Source organism: Symsagittifera roscoffensis, chromosome 4 (genome assembly GCF_963678635.1).
Source record: "Symsagittifera roscoffensis chromosome 4, txSymRosc1.1, whole genome shotgun sequence".
Taxonomy (NCBI): Eukaryota; Metazoa; Xenacoelomorpha; order Acoela; family Convolutidae; genus Symsagittifera; species Symsagittifera roscoffensis.
The window spans coordinates 50,184,599-50,210,014 of NC_087065.1; the positions used below are offsets into that span (position 1 = coordinate 50,184,599).

The 25,416-nt window shown below is 36.7% G+C and overlaps 1 protein-coding gene across 1 annotated transcript in view; it reads right to left on the reverse strand.

Annotated features, from left to right (window-relative positions):
- Positions 1–862: 862 nt before the first annotated feature.
- Positions 863–25,416, reverse strand: part of LOC134844930 (GTPase IMAP family member 9-like) — a 48,999-nt gene continuing 24,445 nt past the window's right edge. Inside the window, exons 2-5 of the mRNA XM_063861755.1 lie at positions 19,840–19,908; positions 6,699–7,473; positions 2,036–2,090; positions 863–895 (exon numbers count right to left, since the gene is read on the reverse strand). Coding sequence (XP_063717825.1) covers positions 863–895; positions 2,036–2,090; positions 6,699–7,473; positions 19,840–19,908 — 932 coding nt within the window. The remainder of the gene's footprint in view (positions 896–2,035; positions 2,091–6,698; positions 7,474–19,839; positions 19,909–25,416) is intronic.

Here is a 25,416-nt window from a genome sequence, read left to right on the forward strand (position 1 = left end):
AAAGTTTTGCTGATGTTCAAAGACGAGACTGGTGGGAAGCTGATCATAGAATTGATCGCCCTAAAACCGGAACTATATTCGGTCGTCCTTAATGGTAAATAAAAATTCCAACTTCAGCCACCCTTCCAACCCCTTCCTACCTTTTACAGAACAAAAATACCACCACCACGAACAACCTACCTCCCCCCTTAATTTGTTGCATTAAACTATGGGAATTCAGCTGATTTAGGCAATATTATACAATGTTGCCTAAACGTTGATTTATCTGACATCATATTCCTTCTCTTTTCCTATTTTGATCATAATTTAGAGTCTTCTGCTCTGTTTTGGTTAAATGAATGAAAGTTTGTTCGGTATAAATTGAGTTGCTGAAGTGAAATAAAACTATCCCCTGCATTGTTGAAAAGGATAATAATTTTGCTTCTGTTTAGAAGACACTCAAAAATTGAATGTCGAAGGAATAAAAACGAGTGCACAGAGAGATCTGGTCCACCAAACCTTCAGGGACACATTATTCACTGGTAAAGCAATGGGAGTGTACAAGTATAAAATAGTTTCGAAAGTTAACACCAATATGACAGTGAAACAAAACAAATTTGCATGATCCCTATTCGACTCAAAACGTTTTCTCTTTTTCGACGGAATCCGTTTGGCCATAAAACTGCCGAAGAAAACGCATTTTTAGAAGACTTTTGCATGAACACCGAATAGGCCAACTCATACAATGAAAAAGATAACCATTTGCCCGAATTTCAACTTTCGAATTAAGAATTTTTACAGCGGCCCCACTCAGAATCAGAGCTGCAAAAAGAAGAAGCTTCTAATAGCCGAGTCCGTGAACGTCCCTCTATAAGCAACCCACTCATTTTATCTGAATCTTCAGAAGAACAACCATCTAAAAACAGTGCAAAGAAAACCAAAACAATAAACATTAAATTTTGAAACATATATTTTCAGATGATTTTCACTGCTCGTCCTTTTATAAATCAATCACTGTTTTATCAACAATAGCTTCAGGCAAATAAACTAGTTGACACAAACCAAGTGTTAGTTCAAACAAGTCTGTGAAATCCTTTGGTTTACTTTCAATAACAAACTTTTATTAGCATGACAAATCGTCGACGAAAAGAAAAAGCCAGGAAATGATATTCACATGAAACTAGGACGAAAAGAAAAGTTCAGGAAACTACGACGGTTTATTTTAATTATCGCTGGAAAAGGGATCGCTTTAAAAGGAATGAAAAAGATTTATTGTATCGGGTCCCGGTTGTTAAGCTCAGCTTAACAAGATCCTAAGGAGGGGCTCTTTTACTTTAGGGCTGTGAAATTATGTTCATTTACAAAATTCTAGGATAGGGGTCCTCCAAAAACATAGGGACCTTTTTTCTAGGATTTTGCTATACATGAAGACCCCCCTTTGGAAGGACCCCCCCTTAGGATCCGGGACACGATACAATACTACTGATTTCTTAAAAAGTACCAAAGGGGACCCTTTCCTTTCGGTCGGCAGGGGGTCGAATCCCTAAGAAAAAGGCGTCCGCTACCCCCCCCCCCCCCTAAATCCACCCCTGCTCCGATGCTAGTAAAGAGTTCGACCAACGAATAATATAACTCTTTTGATGTAGCGTAAATGCAGTGGCGGTAATTTAAAAAGAAAATGAAAATGAAAACTTTTTTTTAGATTGAACAATTTGATTTTCCGAGCTCTCTGAAATTACTATGAGGACCCACTCTTGTCAAAATCTTTTTGCGCCGTAGGCAAATTTTTCAAAAAACAGGAAAAAAGTTTTTGGGCACTTTTTGAAAAATTTTGACAAAAAAAATTGTGTTTTTTTTTGGTGCGCGCTCCCCCCTCAAAGTTAGTTATATTGGTGCCGAAAGCGCCTTTAGAAAAATTTTGAGGTTTGTCAGCCTAAAATGGATGTCGAAAAGTTATAACAAAGGGGGAATCTCTGGAAAAAATTGGCAACCAGATTTGAGTTCCACCCCGCCCCCTCTGCACGCTACTGCGTAAATGAGATTGAATGCTGGTTACCTCCATTCTGAGCGTTTCTTTTATTTCTTTTAATTCTGCAGCATGCTCTTTATCCCTGAAAAGACAAAACTGCTCTTACAAGGGAAGAAACCTAAATGTTTTGGTTGACCTTTGAAAAGTTTAATTTTTGTCAGCCATACTTCTGAAAATTTTTGCCACCCCCAGACCCATATTAAAATCAGATAGTGTGTGTTTAGTCCTAGATAGCTTTCTTTTGAGCCAGTTCATTTACCTTAAATCAATTTGAAGTAAGACGGATGAGGCTTAAAGAGGTTTCTCGGGTCAAAAAAGAAAAATGTTGTTTTTAAGGCCGCCTTGTTTTCCGTTCAAACAAAACTTATCAGTGATGAAGTGTGTGCCGAAGAACATCATCTCTAAGCAGCCCTAAAAACTTCTGATATTAAAAAACTCATTATAAAATTAAAGATTCAAGCTATGCCCTCATATGAGTATCCCATAACATAAAAAGATGTTTACAAAAACTGTTAAATTCTTCCTTTGCGAGGCCAAACTGTGCATTCTGTGCATTGTGATTGGATTCCGCAAAAAGCCAAAATCAAATTTGTCGCGGAATCTGCAATTTTGCTAATTTTTTTGATCTTCTTTGCTGTTTTGGATTCCACAAATAAATACTTAAAATATTGTACCGACCGATCAAAATTGCTTCAAAATTAGGCAAATTTGCGAAATCTGCAACTGTTATTGCGGAATCCAGAACAGTTTGTGGAATCCACAAACAAACGAAAAACATGTGTATAGTTACATTGAGCACAACTGTAAGCGGAATCCGCAAACTTTAAGTGGAATCAGCAAATTATAAGTGGAATCCGCACTTTGTTTGCGGAATCCACTTAGATTTGCGGATTCCACTTACATTTTGCGGATCCACTTACATCTCGCGGAATCCACTTACAGTTGCGGAATCCAGAACATTTAGCCATATTTGCTAGTTGCGGAATCCGCAACAAAACAAATGTGCCGACAAAAACTACGTTACAGATATTTGTACGCGGAATCCACGGAATCTGGAATCTTTGTGTGTGGAATCCACTTACTTTTTGGAACATGTTTTAAGATTTGTCTCTGGAATCATGGAACATACACACACAAAATTTTGCGCCTTTCCAGTGCACATTTTAACCTCGTAATGACGACAATAGACTGATTCTTATCCTGTATATTTGGTAATATATGAAAATCCGGGTGAAGTTTATATTACTACCAAATGAGAATGCTCATTCACAGGGGCGGATTTAGGGGGGGGGGGGGGGGGTGTCAGGTCCTCCCTTCTCAGGGATTTGATCCCCTGCTGAACCAAAGGGTCCCCCTTTGGTACTTAAAAAAAGCCGTTTTTGGCCGAACCACCCTAAATTTTTTCTAAAAGCGTCTTCGGCTCCAATATATACTAACTTCGAGGGGGAGCTCCAGCCAAAAAAAACTCAATTTTTTGTCACCTTTTTCCAATAAGTGCCCAAAAACCGCCTTTTGACCTGTTTTTTTTTCAAAATTAGCATGCGGCGCAGAAACTTTGGCCAAAACAGCGTCATTTTAGTGTTTTAGGAGAGCTCGGAAAACCAATTTGGCCGACCCAAAAAAAATCAAATTTTTTGGTTTTTATAGTATGATTTTTTCAAATTTTTGAGATCAGGGAGCCGATCAGTTTTGCACAATTCTAGTAAGTTTCCAATGAAGAGTATTTTTTTAAACATTATAACCAGTCTAATTGAAACAGAATGACGGCTGCTTTAGATGAAAATTAAAAAAGAAAATGATATTAAATAGTGCTGATTTAGGTTATCCAGACGAAACGAAAAAAACTTGAATTTTTGAATGCATTTTTCTCAAATTGGTTACAAACTAAAGTATAGGGTACTCAAAATTTCACCAAAATTGATATGGTGCAATTGTTTGACAAAATTTTCAGCCAAAAATATATTGCAAGCTTGGGTCATTTCGGCTTTTTTAATCAAACAAAAATTATGCTGAAACTATTTTGTTAAAAATTGAGAAAATTAAATCACATGAAGGATCTTACACAGCCAAACATTATTTTCTAGATGAGTTAAATCTCCAAAAACAACTATAAAAGAAAATACTTTCGTTTGATAGTCAAGAAATGTGATTTCTACTATATAAAATACAAAGCACAAAGTTTTTGTTAAAAATAAGTTTGAAATTTTACTAGAACTTTGTTGGTAAGTGTAAGAGTCTCCTTGTGATATAAATGTCTCATCTAATAGCAAAACGTTTTTCAGCCCAATTGCTGATTAACTACAAAAGCCAAAATTACCTGTTTTTGAGGTAATTTTTTGGTTGTGAATTTCGGAAAATTGTGATGAAATTCTTAAGCAACCTTTTATTCTCTTCATTTTGTGTCTAACCCAGTTTGAGAAAAACACTCCTGAAAATTAATCGTTTTGTCCGTTTATTTTAAATTAGCACTTTACTTTCAAGGCTTTTGTTATAAGGTTTGCGTTCCAACAGTTTGGTAAACAGGCAACCAACCAGACGGCAGCACCCTGTTTTGATGTCTTGTCGTCTAAATGTGCCAACTAGCGCTCGATAAACATTCTTGCAGAATATGATTTGAAAGAAGAATTACTAGCAGGCTAACCCAAACATGTTCAAATCTGGTCTAAAGGAAAATGAAACTGAAACAAAAACTGCCATTAAAAGGATTGAATTGGCTGGAAAAAATGGAGAATCCCTCACCTTGATTTAGTTTTGGTGGCATAAAACGCTTTCAGTACAAACACAGGTTTCCATTGTCACACAATTCAGAGTTAAAATTAACAAAATGACTCGTATCAGGACGAAGCCCTGAATGTTCCGACTGCCTTCAATTCCGGTCAGTGAAAAACTGTTGGTCTTAAAAAAATAGATAAAACTTTTAAGTAAACTCAAAGTTTGATATATATTTTTTTTGAAATTAGTCCCCCTACAGACCATGCAAAGTACAAAGTAATATATTTAGTATACAAAAAAGTACTGAATAGTCCGCCTCATTTCAATAAGGAACGTTGCGTATTAAATCTCCGCTTACATATTAATCGTACAAAACATGTCACGCATTAATTGTCCCAAATTGACAATCTTTAAGTCTCTTAGTTTCACGAAAAGTAATCACAGGTGAATTATCATTTAAGATTTGAGCTCAAGACAGCAATACTTTTTGAATGATCTTCATAAATTCCGACAAAAATTGAAAAATCAAAAACTGTAAAATATCGAGTGGAGAAAAAACACCCTAGCCGAAATATTACGTCACTTTTTTCGAAAGTAGGATTAATAAATTTTAAAAATTTATTTTTTCCAAGTGAGGTCATTTTTTTAATGTTTTTTCTAAGTTTTTTTTCTAATGCGTTTTCTTCGATTCATTTCCCCACAAACAAAAGTAAATTAACAACAGATAAAGTTAGCGTATCCTATCCTAATACCAAGGTCAAATAGCTTGCCGCAATTCAAATTGGAACGCATTAATTTGCCGGTTGCGCATGTTATAAAAACGCAACATATTGCGAGTTATTTATCTCAAAGGACACATATGAAAAATGATCACAGTAAAAAATATTTATAGTTTGAGCTTTGGGCAAAAATAATTTTTAGAGAGTACAAAAAATTTCCGTCGAAAACGCTTTGCTAAAAAGTCGAAAATTGACTGAATGAAAAAAAATCGACCAAACATTCCAAGTGAGGTCATAGCAGACTAAACGACAAAATCTTTAAGTCTCTTAGTTTCACGAAAAGTAATCACAGGTGAATTATCATTTAAGATTTGAGCTCAAGACAGCAATACTTTTTGAATGATCTTCATAAATTCCGACAAAAATTGAAAAATCAAAAACTGTAAAATATCGAGTGGAGAAAAAACCACCCTAGCCGAAATATTACGTCACTTTTTTTCGAAAGTAGGATTAATAAATTTTAAAAATTTATTTTTTCCAAGTGAGGTCATTTTTTTAATGCTTTTTCTAAGTTTTTTTTTCTAATGCGTTTTCTTCGATTCATTTCCCCACAAACAAAAGTAAATTAACAACAGATAAAATTAGCGTATCCTATTCTAATACCAAGGTCAAATAGCTTGCCGCAATTCAAATTGGAACGCATTAATTTGCCGGTTGCGCATGTTATAAAAACGCAACATATTGCGAGTTATTTATCTCAAAGGACACATATGAAAAATGATCACAGTAAGAAATATTTATAGTTTGAGCTTCGGGAATTCTGCTTTTTCTTTAAAAGTCGGAACAACAATTCTTCTAAAAAATTTCTCCCGATGGCCATGAAACTAACATCAACAATGTTTATTTGATCTTGATTGCAGAAACTCTCAACACAATAATGACCAAAAAGTGAGGTTAACTGCTTCAACTTTCTGGGATAATGTAGGGTTTTAATAAAAAAAAACCATTTTAGCAATTTTCTGTTTATATATCAAAGTGCCCAGAGAGCGTCAAAATAGAGTGAAAGCTCAAGCCTGTTTTTCTGGTTTCTGGAACAAACTAGCTGAAAAATTTGATTCCCCTATCGATAGAATCCTATCTCCGCTTTGCCCACGATGACACTAATTTATAATCTCATTTGGTGAAAGCGGCCCTGAATCCAAGTTCAACGAGCCTCGAGATCAAAAAACAGAAAAATTTATCGGAAACAAATAACGTACTTTTTTTGCATCTGTTCTTCCAGTTTCCCCACTTCCTCGGCTATCATTTTTTGTAGTTTCTCATTTGAAATTTCTACTTCTGTAACATTTTTGGTTGTAAGTCGTTTTGCTTTTTGGATTCGATCCCAGAGTTCGTTCATAGAATTGACAAACGCCTCTTTTTCATCAGCATTATCTTTGTTCCAGAGACAGTCAATTGTGAGGTAGCTGGCTCCTTTGGCATTGGAAAATTGTTCTGCGAGCACCCCAATGTAATCCTCCAACCGCTCATCGTCCGAGTTTCCTTTGTTCGCGTTTTTTCTTTTGTCCACACTGTCTTTGTCCATACCCATGTGTGTGAAAATTAAAATTACATGATGCCAAAATGTATCCTTATTAAACATTTCATGAAATATGCGCAACATTCCTATCAGTGATCTCTCGAATCTCGCCCTTGTGCCATTCAGTATAATTGCGACAACATTGATGTAATCACAATTCTTGTTGAGTTTCGCAACTAAGTCCGCAATTATGAAAGCGTCATTTTCGTTCGTCGGATCATTGAACCCTATGGTGTCGATGATATCGATGGGTTTACCTTGGTCGCCCATGAAAAACGATTGCGCGAAACGTGTTACTTGGGTGCACGAGGTAGACGCCGCAGATGTCGGGAATAGATGCGAATCGTGTTCTTCACCCGCTAGTATGTTGCAGAATGTACTTTTTCCTGTGCCAGTTTCTCCGATTACTATAATTTTCATCCTGCAGTCATCGCGTATGTCTGTAGTGAATTCAGCTTAAACATACATCACGTCAGGAGTGTATCTAGGGTTTTCTTGAGGGGGGAGTCAGATTTTGAAAAAAGATTGATTTTCTGACCTCTCTCAAACGCTTTTAAAGACCCTGTTTTGTGCACAAAAAACGGGCTTTTTCAAGCTTTTTTGGAACATTCTGACCGAAAAATTCTGTTTTTTTGGCGCCTTCCAAAGTTAGTACATACTGGCGCCGAAGGAGTCTTTAGAAAATTTTGGGGTCAGTCAACAAAAAATGGATATCACAAAATAGTACAACGGGTGACCCTTTGACTCGGCAGGGGGTCGAACATTGCCTAACAGTTTTTGTTCTTATTAACTATAATTCTACCGCCAACTTTCTTGTTCAAAGAACTATGAAGCCAATTAACAGTTACCCTATAGCAAACTGGTGCAGTTTTTGATAAAAAGCAAAAGGGGGTCTCGGTGAGTAAAATTGAGACGAGGGTATAAGAATGATGTTTAACCGAAATTCTGCAAAGCTATAACCTGAACTGAAGAACAAGAAAAACTAATACAATTATTTTTTAATGAATGAGTGCTGCAGGTGTGATATTTTGCTGCTTGTTGATAAAAATTCATGTCACGTTCTACCAGGTGGCACTGACGCAAGAAAGGCAAAATGTTTTTCAAGAAAGGCAAAATACTTGACGCAAGAAAAAATTTGCGAAGAAAATTTTGTCCTAAAAGCAGCAACCAATTTATAGCGTTGATGGACCTTCTGTTACGGAGGTCGTAATAAGAGCAGAGCAAAACGGTATTGGTGTCACCTCAGCGTTTTGCATGTGGGACAGCATAGTCTCTATGGCTATTACTCGCTTTGACAAATCAAGTTTCTTAGAGTCATGAATATAACAGTTCTCGATAAACATGAAAAACAACCTTTAAACAGAAGTTCAATAATAACGTTGTTGCAGCGGTCAGAACTATTAGTAAAAAATTCCCAAGTATCAAATGTCGAAAAACGACCCTAATAAAGAAGAAATAACCTAAATTTAAAAGGAAACAGGAAAGTTGTTTTGTTGTACTGAACTCTTCAGCTCTCAAAAGGGCCTTTAAACTGAAATTTGATAATAAAAAATTTTGAAAAAGGAAAAACAAATTAACAAATCCGCCGCCATACAGATACGTTACGAGTACCACGAGTTGGTTGCTCAGACTGGAAAATGCGACAAAGAGATCAAAACTTAGCGGGCTTACATTAGAAGTACGAGAAGTATACAACTATTTGAATATTCTGCGGAGATCTCACAAAAGATCAGCAGGAATAATTAACACCAAACGAAGCTCCACCGACAATAACAGTAAGTACATTCAGTTTGACAAGATTTAGCGGCAAGCCACGAATAGATTACGAGCAGCTTTTGCCACAATTGACTGAGGAATAAACAGAGTTAGAAGGGAGACACCTCTCTGCAGATGAAAATTACCGAAAATTTTGGAGGTTCGCATTTATAGTAGCCGCCGCAAGGAAAGATTGGAACTTGAGACCAATACTGAACTTCATAAAAAAATCAAAACTGGGAAGCTTTCAACTGGACCAACGGATAAAACTGATTCAACATCCGGAAGAGAGTATATGTTCGTGACGACCGCCTTTTAATAGATGAACCTCCCACCAGAACTGAGACAAACATTTTTGGAAAGAATCCAACTCAGTTACCCAGGATCCGGTCTGTTAACTCATCTGGTTCCCTCATATCCAAAGATCAATTGTCCAGACGGCAAAAAACTGCCGACATGGTACCAAACAAAGGTAAAAATTAAAACCCGTTAAAGGAAAAACCATTATTTCTAATGAAACCAATAATCGAACCTAATGAGGAGGTTCAAAGAGAACTCAGGACCACTCCCAGACCATCTAAGCGGAGACGCTTATATACTCGTAGTCATACATAAATGACCATAGTTTCCAACGGCTAAAGTGGTACCTAACACTAAAGCAAACCTTGTTAGGAAACCTAAGCAATGATATTCTTCAAATAACGGCATCTCACATAAGTTAGGATGTGAACAAGCTGAAAAAACTCAGAGCCAAAAATTTTTAAAACAGGATAAATTAATTAGCATAATCTAAAAATTTGCCCCCATAGACAACAAAGGTAAAAATGTGTAATCGAGGGAATAATACAAATCATAAAGTGTGAGAACTAGATTAGAAGTTACGAGAATAGACAAAAATAACAAACTTTATACGTTAGCTGAGATAATCCACAACTTTCGAATGAATCTGCTTGAAGTAGAAAAAAAACTTCATCACTGGAAGCGCACATCTGGCGAAACCCAAACACACTATTATGAAATAAAGCTAAAACAAGCTCAGCAACTTATGTAAATTGAAAAAAAGGAAAGCACGCATGTGTTGGGAAAAAGTAAAAGAATCTGATGCACTCACCGTTTCATGCTGAACTAATGCACCTTGGTCAGATAACGAAATAGTGGGAAAATGGCGGCCAACACATCGACTACCAGAGCGGATAATTAACAAATAAGTTGCATCAGCGCAAAAACTACAACAGGACACATGTGTGATGAATAGGCGGGCAATTGCTAAAGAGATTAGTTCTTAAATCAAGATACAAAGGGATACAAGGCCAGGTAGATGCAAAAACGGATAGAAAAGGTGGCAGGAAAACAGTAAGAGTAATCACAAAAGTAGAAGACCCAAAAACATTTGAGCAAAACAAAAAACTACGTACTGAAAAAAACCTAATTTACACAAAACCCACAGCTTGGGTTCATACCCTGGGACGTAAACAGCCAAGGGTGCTAGAAAGTAGCGGATTAGCATTGGTGCCTATTCCAGGGATTTATTGACCCTGGAGACCCTCACGACTAAGCGGCTGAAAATTCATAGAAATTCTGGGGGAGAACGGGACCGTGTTTTTTAGACATTGAAGAGCCAAACGCGCCACAACATTCCATCTTTAGGGAAGACCTGAAAACAGGACTACCAAGAAGGCTGTCCAGGAAAAAGAAACTGGAGCAGGCACAGGAAAACCGGAAGAACAGAAAAAGAAAACAAACAAAAATAGGACAAGAAGAAAGCCAGCACAAAAAAATCAAGAGAGATGTAATTCGCATCGGAGATGTCAAAGGAAATAAACGCATCCACACCTAAGAAAAACGAAACGTTAGAACAGTGCATCTTTTTGAGTGAGAACTAGTCTTCTAAATCCGAAATCACTGACTCGTCTCTGAAGAGGTTAAATCAAAAAAGCCGTCTCAACCACCTTTTCACCTATTGTCGTGGCAGAAGCAATTATGAAATATGCGAGAAACCACCAATTGGCGTTGGCAGGAGCTGCAGTCAATTCCTTATCAATTGGTACAAATGAAAAACCAAACCCAAATCAGCCGAGGCTATGAAAAAACGATTCGCCTTGATTCATCAATCGACAAGCAAACAGAGTAAAACAACTCGAATATGAAAAGTCAAATTCACGAGATGAGATTCAACGAAAAGTCACCGGATTACCAAGCACGCGTGAATTGTATGGTATACATAAAATCAAAACCGGAAAACAAAAACACAGTCGTTGTAGATCTAGTGTCTCCAAGATTCAGCCCGAATAGAGAGAATCAAGACGGTCAAAAAGATTATTTACTTGGAATTGATTGAGAGATTGAGAGAGCAAGAAGACAACCGAAGTCGAATCGACAAAAGATACAGAAGGAACGGAAGCAACAGAAGAGCGCTCGAAAAACTTAGATTTCGTTAACTCGGACATATGTACTTTTTAGAAATCCAGATGGTTGAAAATACGGTTAAAATTAGTGAAACCATATGGTTAAGATCTTTTCACATAAAAAAGGGGTTTTAGAAGCTAGTATTGAGTTCGAGCAAACGAAATGACATCCAAACCAAATCTAAATACGATTCATCTAAAAATTAAAAGATTTAAAAAACTTTGAACAAAAGTATAAAAATAGCGTAACTTTTGAGAGAGAAACTAAAACACTTCTTATCCAAATGGGCTCGCCCTACTAACCCTCACGAACTTCCGAGTGAGTTTTGTTTTGACAGTTTCAGTAAAGAAGTAAAAACGGAAACATTCAACTTGCTTGTCAATATAATATTTTATTATTTACCACAATTATTTTCCAATTTTTTTTGAAATAATTAGCAATTGATTTTTCAATGAAACTAAAAATATATTTAGAAGTATATTTTTCAATGAAATTAAAATTTATCTCAACAGTTTTATAGAGTCTGCAAACACAAAAACCTTGAGTCGATTCGATAAGAAATTCGAGCTAGTAAAGTTATCGTACTTGTGTTTTTTGAAGTATTCAGTTTCTCCATACTTATTATTTTCCTGAATATTTTTTCCACTATGGGCAAAATAACTTCTTTATCGTTTAGAAGCATGAGAAAAGGCTACCGGTGGCACTACATGTGTAAACGGCTCTCAATCAGTGACTTACTTCTTTTGAGCTCAGAGACGTTGTAGTAGACCAAACTTCTTGATGGCAATCTTTCAAAACAGTTTCTTTTAAATTAAATGATATCTTTTGAAAATTTTTATGACAATTTTTGGACCAAGTTATTATCCCCCCACCCAAAGTAGTTTGGAGGGTGTCATTTTGGAGAATACGGCGTTCTGATCCTTGATTTCGACTGGATCGATAAAGCTTCTTTCTAAGACGGAGTGATATAAAACAACTAATTGACAGATACCATTAATTCAACTCTGTTTCTTATTTCAACTAGAGTTCGTCCTTTCTGTCTTTCAAGGTCAAATGACCAGCCGTCTAGGCGTTTAGCATAAGATTATTAGTAATATAGCTAACATATATATATATATATATATATATATATATATATATATATATATATATATATATATATATATATAGGTTAGTTTGTCGATCCAGACCGGATGACATTCCCCCTCGACAACAAAAATATATAAACTATTGTTTGTTCAATTGAGTTTTAAAGTCCCCTTCGGACTAATGGATTTGAGTTTTATAGTACCGGTAGGACTATTTTGACATCACTTTTCTGTTTGTATGTCCTGCTTGGCATTGTCTTCCCCCTGGCTTGCGTGTTCCTCATCATCAATATTTTTCTTGTTTTGGTCCACCCCGCTTTCTTGACAAAGTTTTGCGTTGATAAATAGAATTTCGTTATTTGTATCAGTTGTCTCGTCTTCAATTGGAAGTGAAGTTAAATCGACTACCTCGGTGGGGCCTGTCTTTATCTTCGGACTAATTGCTTCTATGATTTTGATGCATGCCTTGTATTGAGGGTTTTTTTTCAGAAAAACCCATTTCTTGTTTCAGGGATTTTAAACTTGGGTAATTACCCGATTATTTGTCCGGTGGTGAATCAATTTGAAATTTAATTGGTTGTTTTAACTCTTCATCCATTTTATTTTCAATCGCGTTAATGGGTACCGGGTTCCCAAAAGCATGTGAAAACGCCGATTGGCGGTTTCTCGTTGATTTTCTCAATGGCTCTGTTGTTTTCATTTTTGCTGGGGGAGTTTGATTCTTGTTTTACCGCCTAGGCGATGGGGCAATATGTTCCGATGAGGCCGATGATTTATCGTCATCCTCGTGACTGTCGGTGTCTGGTGTTGCTGGTTGTGGAATGTTGTTAGTAGATTGCGAAGTCCCGGCCGGAATTTTTGCTTGAATGCTCATCCCACTCGTTTCTAATTCCCTTGTTGGTCGCCCGCCGGTCCGTTTCCCTGTAGGTTTTGCTGTTCTTTTTGTCGGACTATCGGATTTTCCTTGCGTTAGCATCCTTTTCTTTTGTGTCAACTTCTTCGGAAGGTCAGTCTTTTCGTCTTCTTTGAACATTGGGTGCTGGGGAGCAGTAGGATTCTCGATGGCAAAAAAACGTAGGCAAGGTCCTGATCTCCGCGCAGATTTATAAGCAACGTAATCACTGAGGCGAGACGGTCTGCATGGTCCCGTATATTAAAGGGCTTGGTACAAATGCGACACCGCTTTTTCTTGGTAATCTTGGTCATTTTCAGAATGTTTGAACACAAGCGGTGTGTGGGGTATATGTAAGTATTTTGCTGTCTATGGTTTTATATTTCTGTTCGAATGTTCTTGGATCCTTCACTTTGGTTGCTATTCTTATTGTTTTTTCGTGCTACCTGATCTATCCGTTTTTTCGTTTTTTGTCTACCGTTGTTTGTAATCCCTTACACCTTATATTCAGTTTATCCCTAACTATTTCTATAGTTTTAGATTTTGCACCTGTACCTTTCCCCTCTGTTGTTAATTATGCGTTTGTCAAGTCCCGCGGTATGTGGAGTTTTTGATCTCTTTTGTTGATGTTTACTTCGTCTTCCGACTATCGTTGTAAGTTATGCATTACTTCGACGGGTAGGGGCGGCTTTGTAAGATTCTTGCGATCTAACCATGCATGTTTTGCTTTCTCTCAATTCAAATTGTTAGGCGAACTCCTAGTTGCTACGTTTGATAAAGGTGTGTTTGGTGTACGTCCCTAGTGGGCCTCAAATGGTGAAATTTTTGTTACGCAATGCAGTGTAGTTCTGAGTGTTTTTATAATTTCAGCTACATCTGAAGCGAGTTTGTATGGTGTATTTGTTTTGTCAATTTTCATGTCCGCTAATCTACGCTTCAAAGTTTGTATCATTCTCTAAACTATCTCTATTGCTCTATGATCATCTACCGGTGCAAATAATAACTTAACATTGTTAGTATGACAAAACAGTTGAAATTGTTTAGCTCTAAATGTTTGTGCTTGATCATTTCTTATCTTTCGAGGTACCCAATTATATGAAAGGTATCGTTGCATAAATTTAATGGCAATGTCCGCTGTTGTGTTTGTAACGACCTTTGCTGTTGGAAATTTTGACCACATATCTATTGCGACTAGAATATATGCGTCTCTATTTAGTTCATCCGAAAGTGGCCCTGTAAAATCTAATTGTACTTCCTCGTTTGGTTCAATTACTGGTTCTATTTGGAATGAAAAAATTTTTCTCGATGATGGGTTTTAAATTTTTACATTGCTCGTTGCAGTGTTTGCAATTTTGTGCCATCGGCACAATTGTCTTATGTATGTGGGGAAACCATACATGGTTATTGAGGTCCAGCATCGCTGCCGATCCTGGATGTGTCAGGTGCAGACTATCGAGCACTGTCTGCCTCAACTGTGTAGGGATGACTTTCCTTTCGTCTATGAGTAAGCAATCCTCCCGGACATGAAGACTGTTTCTAATGTTGTACCAGTACTGTCCGTAGGAAGCTTTGATTGCTTCCCAATGCCCCAATGCCATTTTTGACAAAGTTGATCAGTGGGCGAAAATTTCTATCTTTCTTGGTGGCTGCGGCGATGAATCGAACGCCCAATGCTCGCTATAGTCTTTGTCTAAATAGTGGCGTGTCCTCCTCGGATTCCACCGTATTTGTAGCTTTCTCCACCGTGGCGACCAGTTCTTCTATTATTATTTGGTGACTGGCTTCTAACATCGTGGGACCCATTATTGATGGTTCGATGTTGTGTGTCTTTACTTCTTGTATGCAGATGTTCGTGTCTACACTGCAGACACAGATATTCGTGACTGTGCTTTTTCCAGATGTTTGTGTTGAACCTGTTGTATTTCGTGGTTCGGAGGTAGATATTTGTGTAGTCGCTGCTGCAGTAGTCGATTGTGTTTGTGTCGGTGTCGTTTTCATGTTGAAGCCTAAAGTGATCAGATCCGTTCTGTTTCCAGATGTATTTGTAGTTGTGGAGGTGATCTTCGGGAAATTTGACTTTTTAGTACTATCGATCTTCATAGTCGATAGTACCTCTCTGGCGTCCCGTACGGGCGTTGCTGATTGTTTGGTGTGCTCTTGTTTTGGTGATGGTGATTTTTGTGCTTCAGGGTATCCTTTCTTTCCCTTGGTGGGAGGTCTTTTATGCCATCTGGGGTCCGAGAGGGTTTCTTCACTATCTGATGAACCCTGCCAGTTTTCCGTAGATTTCTTTCGTCCTCTTGTCGCTGGTAATCGAAGCCCCGTTGGGTTGAACCCTCCTTTAAATCCCTTGGTATCTATACGGCTCATCGCTGCGTTGTTATGTCCTTGAAATGAAATTTTATAGACAAAATTTTTTCTGTTTCTTTGGTATTGAGGTCGTTTGGATCGGAAGAGAGTTGACTGATTTACAGCAGATTTTGAGTGAGACTGAGTTTTGTTGTTAGTTTGGCAATGACCGGTTGCGGAATGTTCGGTATCTTTCATTGTTAATTGAATGTTTGGAGCAGCCTTGAATAGCCCTTTTTTCGCGCGCTTTTTGATCAGCTCATATGGTGCTATGTTCTGATTGGCCAGAATGACATTGTCAATCATTTTCATGTTATTATTAAATGTCCCAATTGATGCTACAACAAAATTCTCATCATACTCACTAGGGGGTATTGCCAATCCGACCGGATTTCGGGACATGTAGTCAATTGGTTCCATTTTACTCCTAGCAAGATGTTTGATATCGAAGTGAAAGAAGATTAATCAGTCAATCCAACGTGTGAGCCGGCTTTGACTAGTTTTTGATCTTCCGCTTGCGTTTAAAGCGCTGAATAAAGCTTGATGATCAGTGATGACGGTAAAACGTTTTCCATACAGATAGTATTTAAAATGTTAGATTGCCCACACCACCCCTAATAGTTCAAATTCGTTTACAGAATATTCTTCCTCTAATAAGTTCAAAAAACGTGATTCATACGCTACGGCAACCCAACCTTCTGGTGAAAATTGTTCGAGCGCTGCGCCTAATCCCGTAGTTGATCAAGATGTTGATCAAAGTGCTTGTTTTCTGTTATCTCCGATACCAATTTTAAAATGTTTTTAAATGTCTGACCATTCAGTCTGCTCTTCTCTGTGTTTTTTAGCAATGGGCGTAATGCGGCAGCGGTTTGTGCCAATTTTGGGATATACTGTGTGAGATGACGAATGTAACCCATAAAACTTTTTAATTGTGTAAAAGTTTTTAATGGCGATGGTTTTTCAAAAGCCTCAAACTTTTTACAAGTGGTTTTGTTCCCTCACTATTAACAGTAAATCCTAGCCACTCAACTTGTTTGCATGCTAACTTATATTTATCCAATGTTATCGCCAAATTTTCCTCGTCTAGATTTTTCAGAACTGATTGCAACTTTTGTTTGTGTGTATCCAACGATCCTTTTGTGACCATTAAGATATCGTCCAAATAGGCGTAAGTGTTTGTGCAATTTGTAAGAGTTAATTCGATCGCTTTTTGAAAATGAGCTGGCATCCATGAGTCCATAAAATCCTGTTTGAAATTAGTAAGTTCCAGTAGCGCTGCCCCCAATAGTACTATAGTTGCATTGTTCTTTGGTCGTTTTATCCAACGGGACTTGTGAATATGCGTACCGAAGTTCGAGTGTTGAGATTAGTGTTTATTTGGATTTGTCTGATTTTATCACCTGCGCGATAGTGTCCAACACTAATTCAATGTTAGGCATTTGGTATTTGTTTTTTTGAATGAGTTTGTTGATTTTCTTAGAATCTAACGCAAGTTTGACTGTTTGATCCTTTTTACTGTGATTACAATGGGACTAATAAAATGTCGATCCGAGCATTTATCTAGTTTGATGATGTGATTTTGATCCATCAATTTGTTCAATTCCCCTTCAACTCTTTGCTGTAAGTGTACCGGAATACATCGTCCTTTTTTGTATTGGCATGAAGTCTTGACTGAATTGAGTTGTCATCATGTGATTTTTTGATTTTCCAATACGTGCGCATAGCTGTTGGAAAATATCCTTGACCCATTGTTTAATTTCTGGATCCGATTTTTCTTGTTCGCGTATATTTAATACATTTTGTTTATTTTTTTTCTTGTATTAGCTTGACACCGATTTGTGGTAGTATGTCGCGTCCAATAACTTTGGCTTTTTGATCATCTACAATGATGAACGGAGCTGACTGCATTTTCCAGCCTCCTGATTTGATTGTTATAATCAATCGTCCTTTCGGGTTTATTGTTTCATCATTATAACAAACCAGGTGTCTTGCTGTATCGTTCGGTGGGATATACTTGAGTAATGCTGATTTATCGTTTTGTTGAAAGCGCCGTGCGGTTTTTTCATTCAAAAACGGCATTGGACTTCCTGAATCAGCTATAGCGAACAATTCTTCTGATTTTGTTTTTAGTTTCACAATATGGCCATTTAGATCGTCTTCCGACAAGGGATTTGTACTTTTGATCTCAAAAGATTCAGCGATGGCCATGACTGAGAATTTGTCTATTTGATATTCATCCCATCCGTTCTTTGATGTAAATTTGGCAAAGGCCACTGGATCGGTTTCGGTTTCAAGGCTTTTTGTTTCTATTTCTTCATGTTGTTCGTCTTGCTGGGTTCCCAAATAATTAACGTTTGTAGATCTGCAAACTTTTGCAAAATGACCTCGTTTGGCACATTTTGAACAAATTTTATCTTTCGGCGGATAAGATAGCAGATGATTCTGATTGTATTGGTTTCCGCATTTATAACATTGTTTTGAACTGTTTGTATTGTTATTTCGTTGTTGTCCTTTTGTGTTTTGTGATCCGCGCGGATATAATCGACCGCGGAAATTGCCTCGACCTCTTTGTGAGTTTTGTTTATTCACAGAGTTATATCGACCACCCCGAGTATTGATATAATGTATTGGTTCTTGTTTTGGTGTAGTTTGTCCCCCAAATGGATTTATCTTCATAGTACGACTATGTTCAATTCTTTTTTCTCGGCGAATTGCATACTCATATGCGTCTTGTGGGGTCCGTATCTGTGCTAACAGTTCTTCCGCAATTTTGTCATTGTGCATGTGTGCTGTAAACATGTCTCTAACCCATTCATCTACTCTGTCTCCACAATCAGCCGGTGAGGCTAATTCGATGAAATCTGCATTAAATTGTTCCAGACTTTCCGAATTCTTTTTTTTACGTCAAATAAAATTATAACTTCCGAATGCTACAATTCTTTTAGTAACAAAAATATCTTCCAGTGTTGTCATGAATTCTTGTGTGGTTCCATTGTGTGATACAAGGTTAGGTATTTTCTGTTGGATTTGTCTTTGACCCTCGGCTCCCAGAGGAAAAAGTAACTCCGGACTCTTGCGTCTGCTTCGTCCCATCTGTATGAATTGCATAGTACTCTTTTCTCCCGGGCTTTTATGACGTGATTCTCCCAACAAACTCGTTTATCTTGATTTAGCACCACGCGATTTTTCCGTTGTGCGTCTGTTTCGCACTGTATTTCAAGGTCATACACAGGCTCGGCGGGTTCGACGAGTGTTGGTCTAGCTCTCAAAAAGTTCCTTATTTCGATCCCATCCTTTGCGAATACGGCCATCTCCAATATAGCTGCCCACTTTGCCCATTCTAATGGTGGTTCTGCCGACGCTCTCTCCCAAAATGGGTTAAAATTCAGTGGTTTTTTGGAATATTCTGCTCATTGCGCCATGTTATACCGAAGGGTAGGGTATTCTAATCCTTGAATCCGAATGGATCGATAAACCTTATTTCTAAGTCGGAGTGATAAAAAACAACTAATTGACAGATAAGATTAATTCAACTCTGTTCCTTATTTCAATAAGAGTTCGTCCTCTCTGTCTATCAAGGTCAAGTGACCAGCCGTCTAGGCGTTTAGCATAAGATTATTAGTTAAAAAAATAACATACATATAAGGTTAGTTTGTCGATCCAGACCGGATGACAGGGGGAGGGGATGTTAACTTGATCCTGATTTGATATTCATTGGAATCATTTTATCATTAAGTAAAAATCAAAAGTTACACAAGAAATTTCAAAAATAACAAAGTTGGGGCTACAAATTTGCCAGAGAATGGTAGTTTTCAGATTAATAGAATTTTTTTAAATTTGAAAAGCCTTTTTTAAATTAAACGAGGAATTTCGAAAAAACTTGCAATGTTTCTGTCAACTGTTTTTAGATAGACCAAGTATTGATTTTCACATCTATCTCAACACACTGTAAAACACTGTTTTTGAGAACGATTACTGCGCTACCGAACACAGGCCAACTACGATAAAATTTTAGTTTTTGTTCGGTGCGTGCTCCCCTCACAAAATGACATCCCCTTAAATCACTTTCTCACACTTAATTTTTAAAATGGGTGAGGTGGTCAAAATGGATTGAGGTGGTCAAATAGGGTATGTCCTTGGAAAATATGCATGGGTGGAATAACAATTTTTATTTTCATTTTCAAAGACAACTTTTCGTAAAAACCTCAGTCATTTAGAAAACCTTTCATCCCTATTTGATCTTATCGTCCCGGCGCTATTTCCAGATGCCGAAAAACAATCTTAACCTTGTGACTAGATTGCTCGTCAACCATAGAAGTCGGTCAACTTACTTTTTTCTCGGGTAGGTTTGGGCGGAGGTGGTGAAGAACTCGCAGTCGCTTCAAATTCGTCGCTTGCCCCTAAAACCGATGAAAAAAGTACACATCTAATTAATACTGGCAATGAAATCATTTTCTATGGCAATATAAGACAAGCCAAGCCCAATTTTTATAAAGAACATGCGGCTCAATTGAAAACTTCAGCTCAAAATAAGGAAAGTAGTCAAGGACCGCGTACAAAAAAAAACCTTTTTCGCAAATAAATTGCAAACTTATAGCAAAAGTTAATAGTAGTATGCTTTTGTAAACAACTGAGGCCCACTCAAGAAATATATTTTATATATTTTACTTTTGCGCCTGCGCTGTGCTCTTATGAGTTTTAATATTTTTGAGCTTTAAAATAGGAAGATTTCTAAAAATTTAAATGTAATTCAATAAAAATTTAAATTAGGGTAAGAGCGGTAAACATTTGTCTAGACATGATTTCATCATGTTTTAACGATATTTCTATAGCCACCGGACCACAAGTGGATCTAGGATTTCTCGAGAGGGGGCGGATTTTCAAAAATTTTCGAAAATTGTGGTCAATATTATTTAGGTCGTCTAAGTTTCGAGTTCTCCCAAAGCCTTAAAAAGACCCTGCTTTGGCCACATTCTCTGAGCAGGAGGCAAAAATTTGAAAACACAGGCTGAAAATTGTTTTCCGGCACTTTTTGCTTACTGGCGCCATAGTCGTCTTTAGAAAATTTTCAGTGTCCGTTACCAAAAAAGAATATCTCAAAATAATACAAAGGGGTGACCCTTTTGGTCTGCAGGGGGTCGAATCCCTGAAGAAACGGCGTTCCCCCCTCCCGCCACACCCTAAATTTGTCCCTGCACCGAACATAAAATGGGCAATTTTTAGCTTTCAAGCAATAAAACGGCAGAAAAATTTTCACATTTCTTTCGTTTTCCTTACAACCATCACGGTTGAGATTTGCAATTGAAATTTGACATATGTCATATGAAACTGTTTGTTCAATTATAGACGAATTTAAAAGAATAAAAAAGTTCTTTTCATGCGCAGTTTGGCCATTTAGTTACAGGGCGTCAAAATGGTGTTCTAAATGTGAAAATCCCATTGAAAATAAAAGCACTTAGAATTTTGGACTGAAAGGAAAGATATTTGTTGGAAAACTGAGGATCTAAGCAAGGTTCTCATACAGATTTTCACTTCTCATAATAAAAGTAGCAGAAAAACAACTCTACTAAGCTATCTCAAATTGTAGCATCATACTAAATCAATTGTTGTTGAAGGTCTTAACAAAATTTTTAGTTCATTTTATGTGAAGCAAAATATATGAGGGCGTAATCAAATAGTTAGCTTTCCTATGAAAACTTGTGAACCCGAAATATTAAACTGCGTCTACTGTTTACATGAATATTTGGAACTGAGAACACCCCTCTAACTTCCTGTAGTTAAAAGTCCAAACGACCCCCTGAAAACTATTCTACGGTTTTTGTACGGCTATATCTCATGAACAGTTTCATTCACCAGAAAATTTTGTTTCTGAATCCTTACTAGTTTTAGAGAAAACAGCAGGTAAAAAAGTACAAAACAAGTCGTTCATTTCATGGCTTGAAAACTTATAGTAACAATTTCAATGTCCCGCGACTGCCACTTGACTCCCTTATCGTGGTAGAGTTTATTATCAGCTCAAATAGTAAATCAGATATGAAAGAACAAAAAGTAACCTGATGAACAAAATGTTTAATTTTGAAATTAACATCAAAATATGAGAAACGGATTGTGGTGCTTTCGGAACGACAAAAAATTTTTAAATTTCAAATATCAACCGGGCGATAAATTGGAGAAATTTATCTCGCTCTCTGATTGACTGCTTCTCCACGATCAATCAAAAATGGAAAACTTGACAACCAAACGCGCATTAAATCGTTCGCTATCTAAGTGTTGCTGTTGTCTACAACTGTCAAGAAGGATTTAAAACGAAATCAAGATTGTTCGTTAAAAAGGACAAAGCCCGTGATGTTCCATTAGCAGCCTAAAGCTTGATAATAAGTTTTTGATGAAAATCACCCAAAATGTGTTTTAAAAAAAGACAAGATCTGTTGTCTTCCTCTATTATTCACTCGCAAAAAATCCTTCCTCTTATCATCCATGATTATGTTTCTAGCAGCTCGTATTATCGTATTAGTAGTAGACGAACACCACGGTAGTCGCGCGGGGGGGGGGGGGGGGGGGGGGGTTATTCCAACAACAGGGGTGAGGTGCTTTAAATTTTGGGAAAACAATTGGAGGTTCTATCGGTTTAGACTGACTGTTATACGCTTTGTGCTCTGAAGTGATTAATTTATAACCGGAAAAGCTTTCTAATGTTTTAAACAGCAAGAAATTGATTACAATAAGTTTTTTTAAACGTTTTAAACGTTCATTTATTGAGCGGGTATGAGTGATGGTGATATGAATAACCTTGAGTTTTATGTAGCGTAGGTTAACTATAGCTAGCAGTGGGCTATTTCCTAAATTTGAGCTATAAAATAAGCGTTGCAAACATTTTGGCCCAAAAATTGTAACCAAGCGCGTTGTCCGCTCTGGGACTAAACGTATGAATGATTCGAATACAGGGTACACCGGTTTTAAAAGCTATAAAACGAAGATAGAATTGAATTTTTTTTTCAAAATCTGTTTAACTGAAAATGAAGGGGATCTAAAAACTAGCACACTTATGTCTTTTTGAGGATACTACTGGCAAACATGTCTGAAAAAATTGAAATAGCATTGTCTAAAAGTTCGCGCAAAATTGAAAAGAAAAGCGAACACTGTTTAGAAAGTTATTCAGTATTGGAAATGTTCCTTCAAGCCAAGAAATAGTGACGACTGAGTGCGGTGACCACGCTTAGACAAACTGTAAGAAATAATAGATTAAAAGATAGAACGAATTTATGTTTTGAAAATGATCTTTAACAAAAATCAAAAACTGACATCTGCAAATTTACTTATATTTCCACTGGCTTGAAATTCAGCAGGTCGCAGAAGTGTTAGAAAAAATTAAAATTGATCTACTTTAACGGACTTGGAAATCATTTACTTGACTATCAAAAAAACTATCCGGAGTCTTCCTAGCTCATTTCTAGCTGCATGTTCTTTGTTTTTCCTGTCTAGTAAAAACGATATAAAATATGACGTTGCCATCAAACTTTTAACCGAAAAGGAAACTTTGAAAATTTGTCTCTTGACCTGATTAACTGATTGAGAAATTGAATTTTTCATCTTCAGCAAAAATTTTTCATCTTTCATCACATTGAATTTTCATCTTCAGCAAAAATCTTCAGCATAGAGCAAAATCGCTTTATGTTAAACTTACGTCCAAATATTGTAATTAAAATTGGTTTCAGATTTATAATAAGGCATACTAAAAATCTACAAGGGCTAAATGAACATTTCGAGCGATGAATCCTTTTCCTTCGAACTGGAAAACTTTTTTGTTGAAATTTATTAGTTCAAAATGCCAACTGGTTTGAGAAATTACAAGCGGATGAAGTACACCAAAACAAAGATACTTCACTCCCTAACTGTTGGAAGATAGTTTTTTAAGTGTTGGAAGACAGCAATATCAAAAGTTTTATCTGATTTTGACATTTGAAAGAGCACTATTGTATAGTGTCCCGAACCCTAAGGGCGGTTAGGGTCCTTCCTAAGGGCGGGGGTGCTCACGACAAGCAAAATCCTATGAAAGGGGTCCTTAAATTTAAAAACGAAAAAATTTTTCTCCCAAATTGCAGAAGACCCCCTACTTAGGACCTTGTTAAGCTTAGTCTAACAACAAGGGACACGATACCTAATTCTTTCTAATTCCAATTACTGTGGACCTAGTTATTGTTCCTGGTTAATTTTATGCTATATTTTAAGTGAAAAAAGAGTGAATGAAATCTCTCTGCAAAGGCATCGGCCGTTTCTGGGCAAGTTATAGCAATCGATAATTTTGTCAGATTTTGAAATCAGAAAATTGAAATTAGAGGGAACTTAGTGTAATGAAGATATTGCTAAAAAACTCTTCCAATTAAAGGGTTTTCCCCCACACAAAAAATTCAAATTTCAATTTCGCAGAGGTACGCTATGATGTGTTTCTCAAAAAGGGGTAAGAAGAGAGTAAAAAATGCAATAATTAAAAGGAATTAGTAAAAGAAAGATGTGAAAAATGCAACATGCTTTTTGTAACCATTTGGCGCATTTTCGAAAAACAGAAGAAAACCCGTTGATTTTTTAAACTTGTTGACCGCTGAAACATAGACGAGTCCGAAAAGTAGCCGCTAGATATCTTTTCTCTCCATTGGCATTGACTGAAACTTAGTAGGTTGGAAAGGTGTGGGTAAAAACAGTTAAATTGGGAAAAACTAGATGCTCCTTTTGTCATAGAAGTGTTTCACAAAATGTGAACGTCGTTAAAATATACGTATCTTTTCAGTTCTAACCGTAGCAAGTTTTTTTTAGCAGTTTGATTGTTTTGTTATTACTAATAACCTTAGCTACGACGTTTTAATTGAGTTGGGACCTTTGGTGGCTAATTGTTTTCAGAAACAGTTCCTTGGACAACTATTTGAACGACTCCAAATTTATACGATTGCATGCTATTTTGCACGATGCAGTCATGAACTTACCAAGATTGTCAATTGTACTGTTATATGTTGCCCTTGAACTATTACAACAACTTTCTGGGCAATTTGGCAGAAATAATTTTCTGTCTTCTCACTTAGTTGAAAACCAACAGTCTGCAAAACGTTTTAAAGCCGCATAACGTTATGCAGTTACCTTTTGAACACTGGCAGTCTGAACGCTGTCAATTGGACACCACAATGCGTTAGAAACCATCGATCTCGAATAAACTTATAACTCCCCTTGCCAAGTTAAAACTGGAATTTTGAGACCTATCAAACACTTTTCAGCAGTCTTTTTGTAGTTCATGGCCTTGACAACATTTTCGCGTTTTAGATACCGTTGATTTGAGCCTCTTAGTAGTTCAATGAAAATTTGTTGAGTTTCATGTCTGCCTACTTAGCCTCTGCTAAAATAATTTTTTTGGTTTACTAATTGTTCTATACTTACTTTTTTGCACACCATTTTTTTCATTTGAATTACTTTACCCTTCTTCACTTTTATCTTTAACTCATTTTGACTCAATCTCTTACCACTCTGCGGTTGTTTTTAATGTAACTGATTAATTTAGTTCTTTTTTATGTTATTCTACTTTATTTTTTGTTCATTTACTCTACTTCACTTTACTATAGTTTTTTAAATTTTACCTTACATTTTCTATTTTAAATCTAGTTACTTTCATAGTTACTTACTAGTTAACTAGCCTCCTAACTTACTCCTCTGTCTACATACTTACCAAAACAATTTTTACATACCTATATACAAACATACACACATACTGGCATACACACAAACAGACAAAACATGATGCATTCATTTCTTCACTTTGTCTCGCTTCTTTCTTTGACTTAATTAACTTTAACAGATTCTTTTTTAAAGACTCAATTTGTCTGTTCAAGAAATTCTCTACTTAATTGTTATTTTTCTACTTTTCT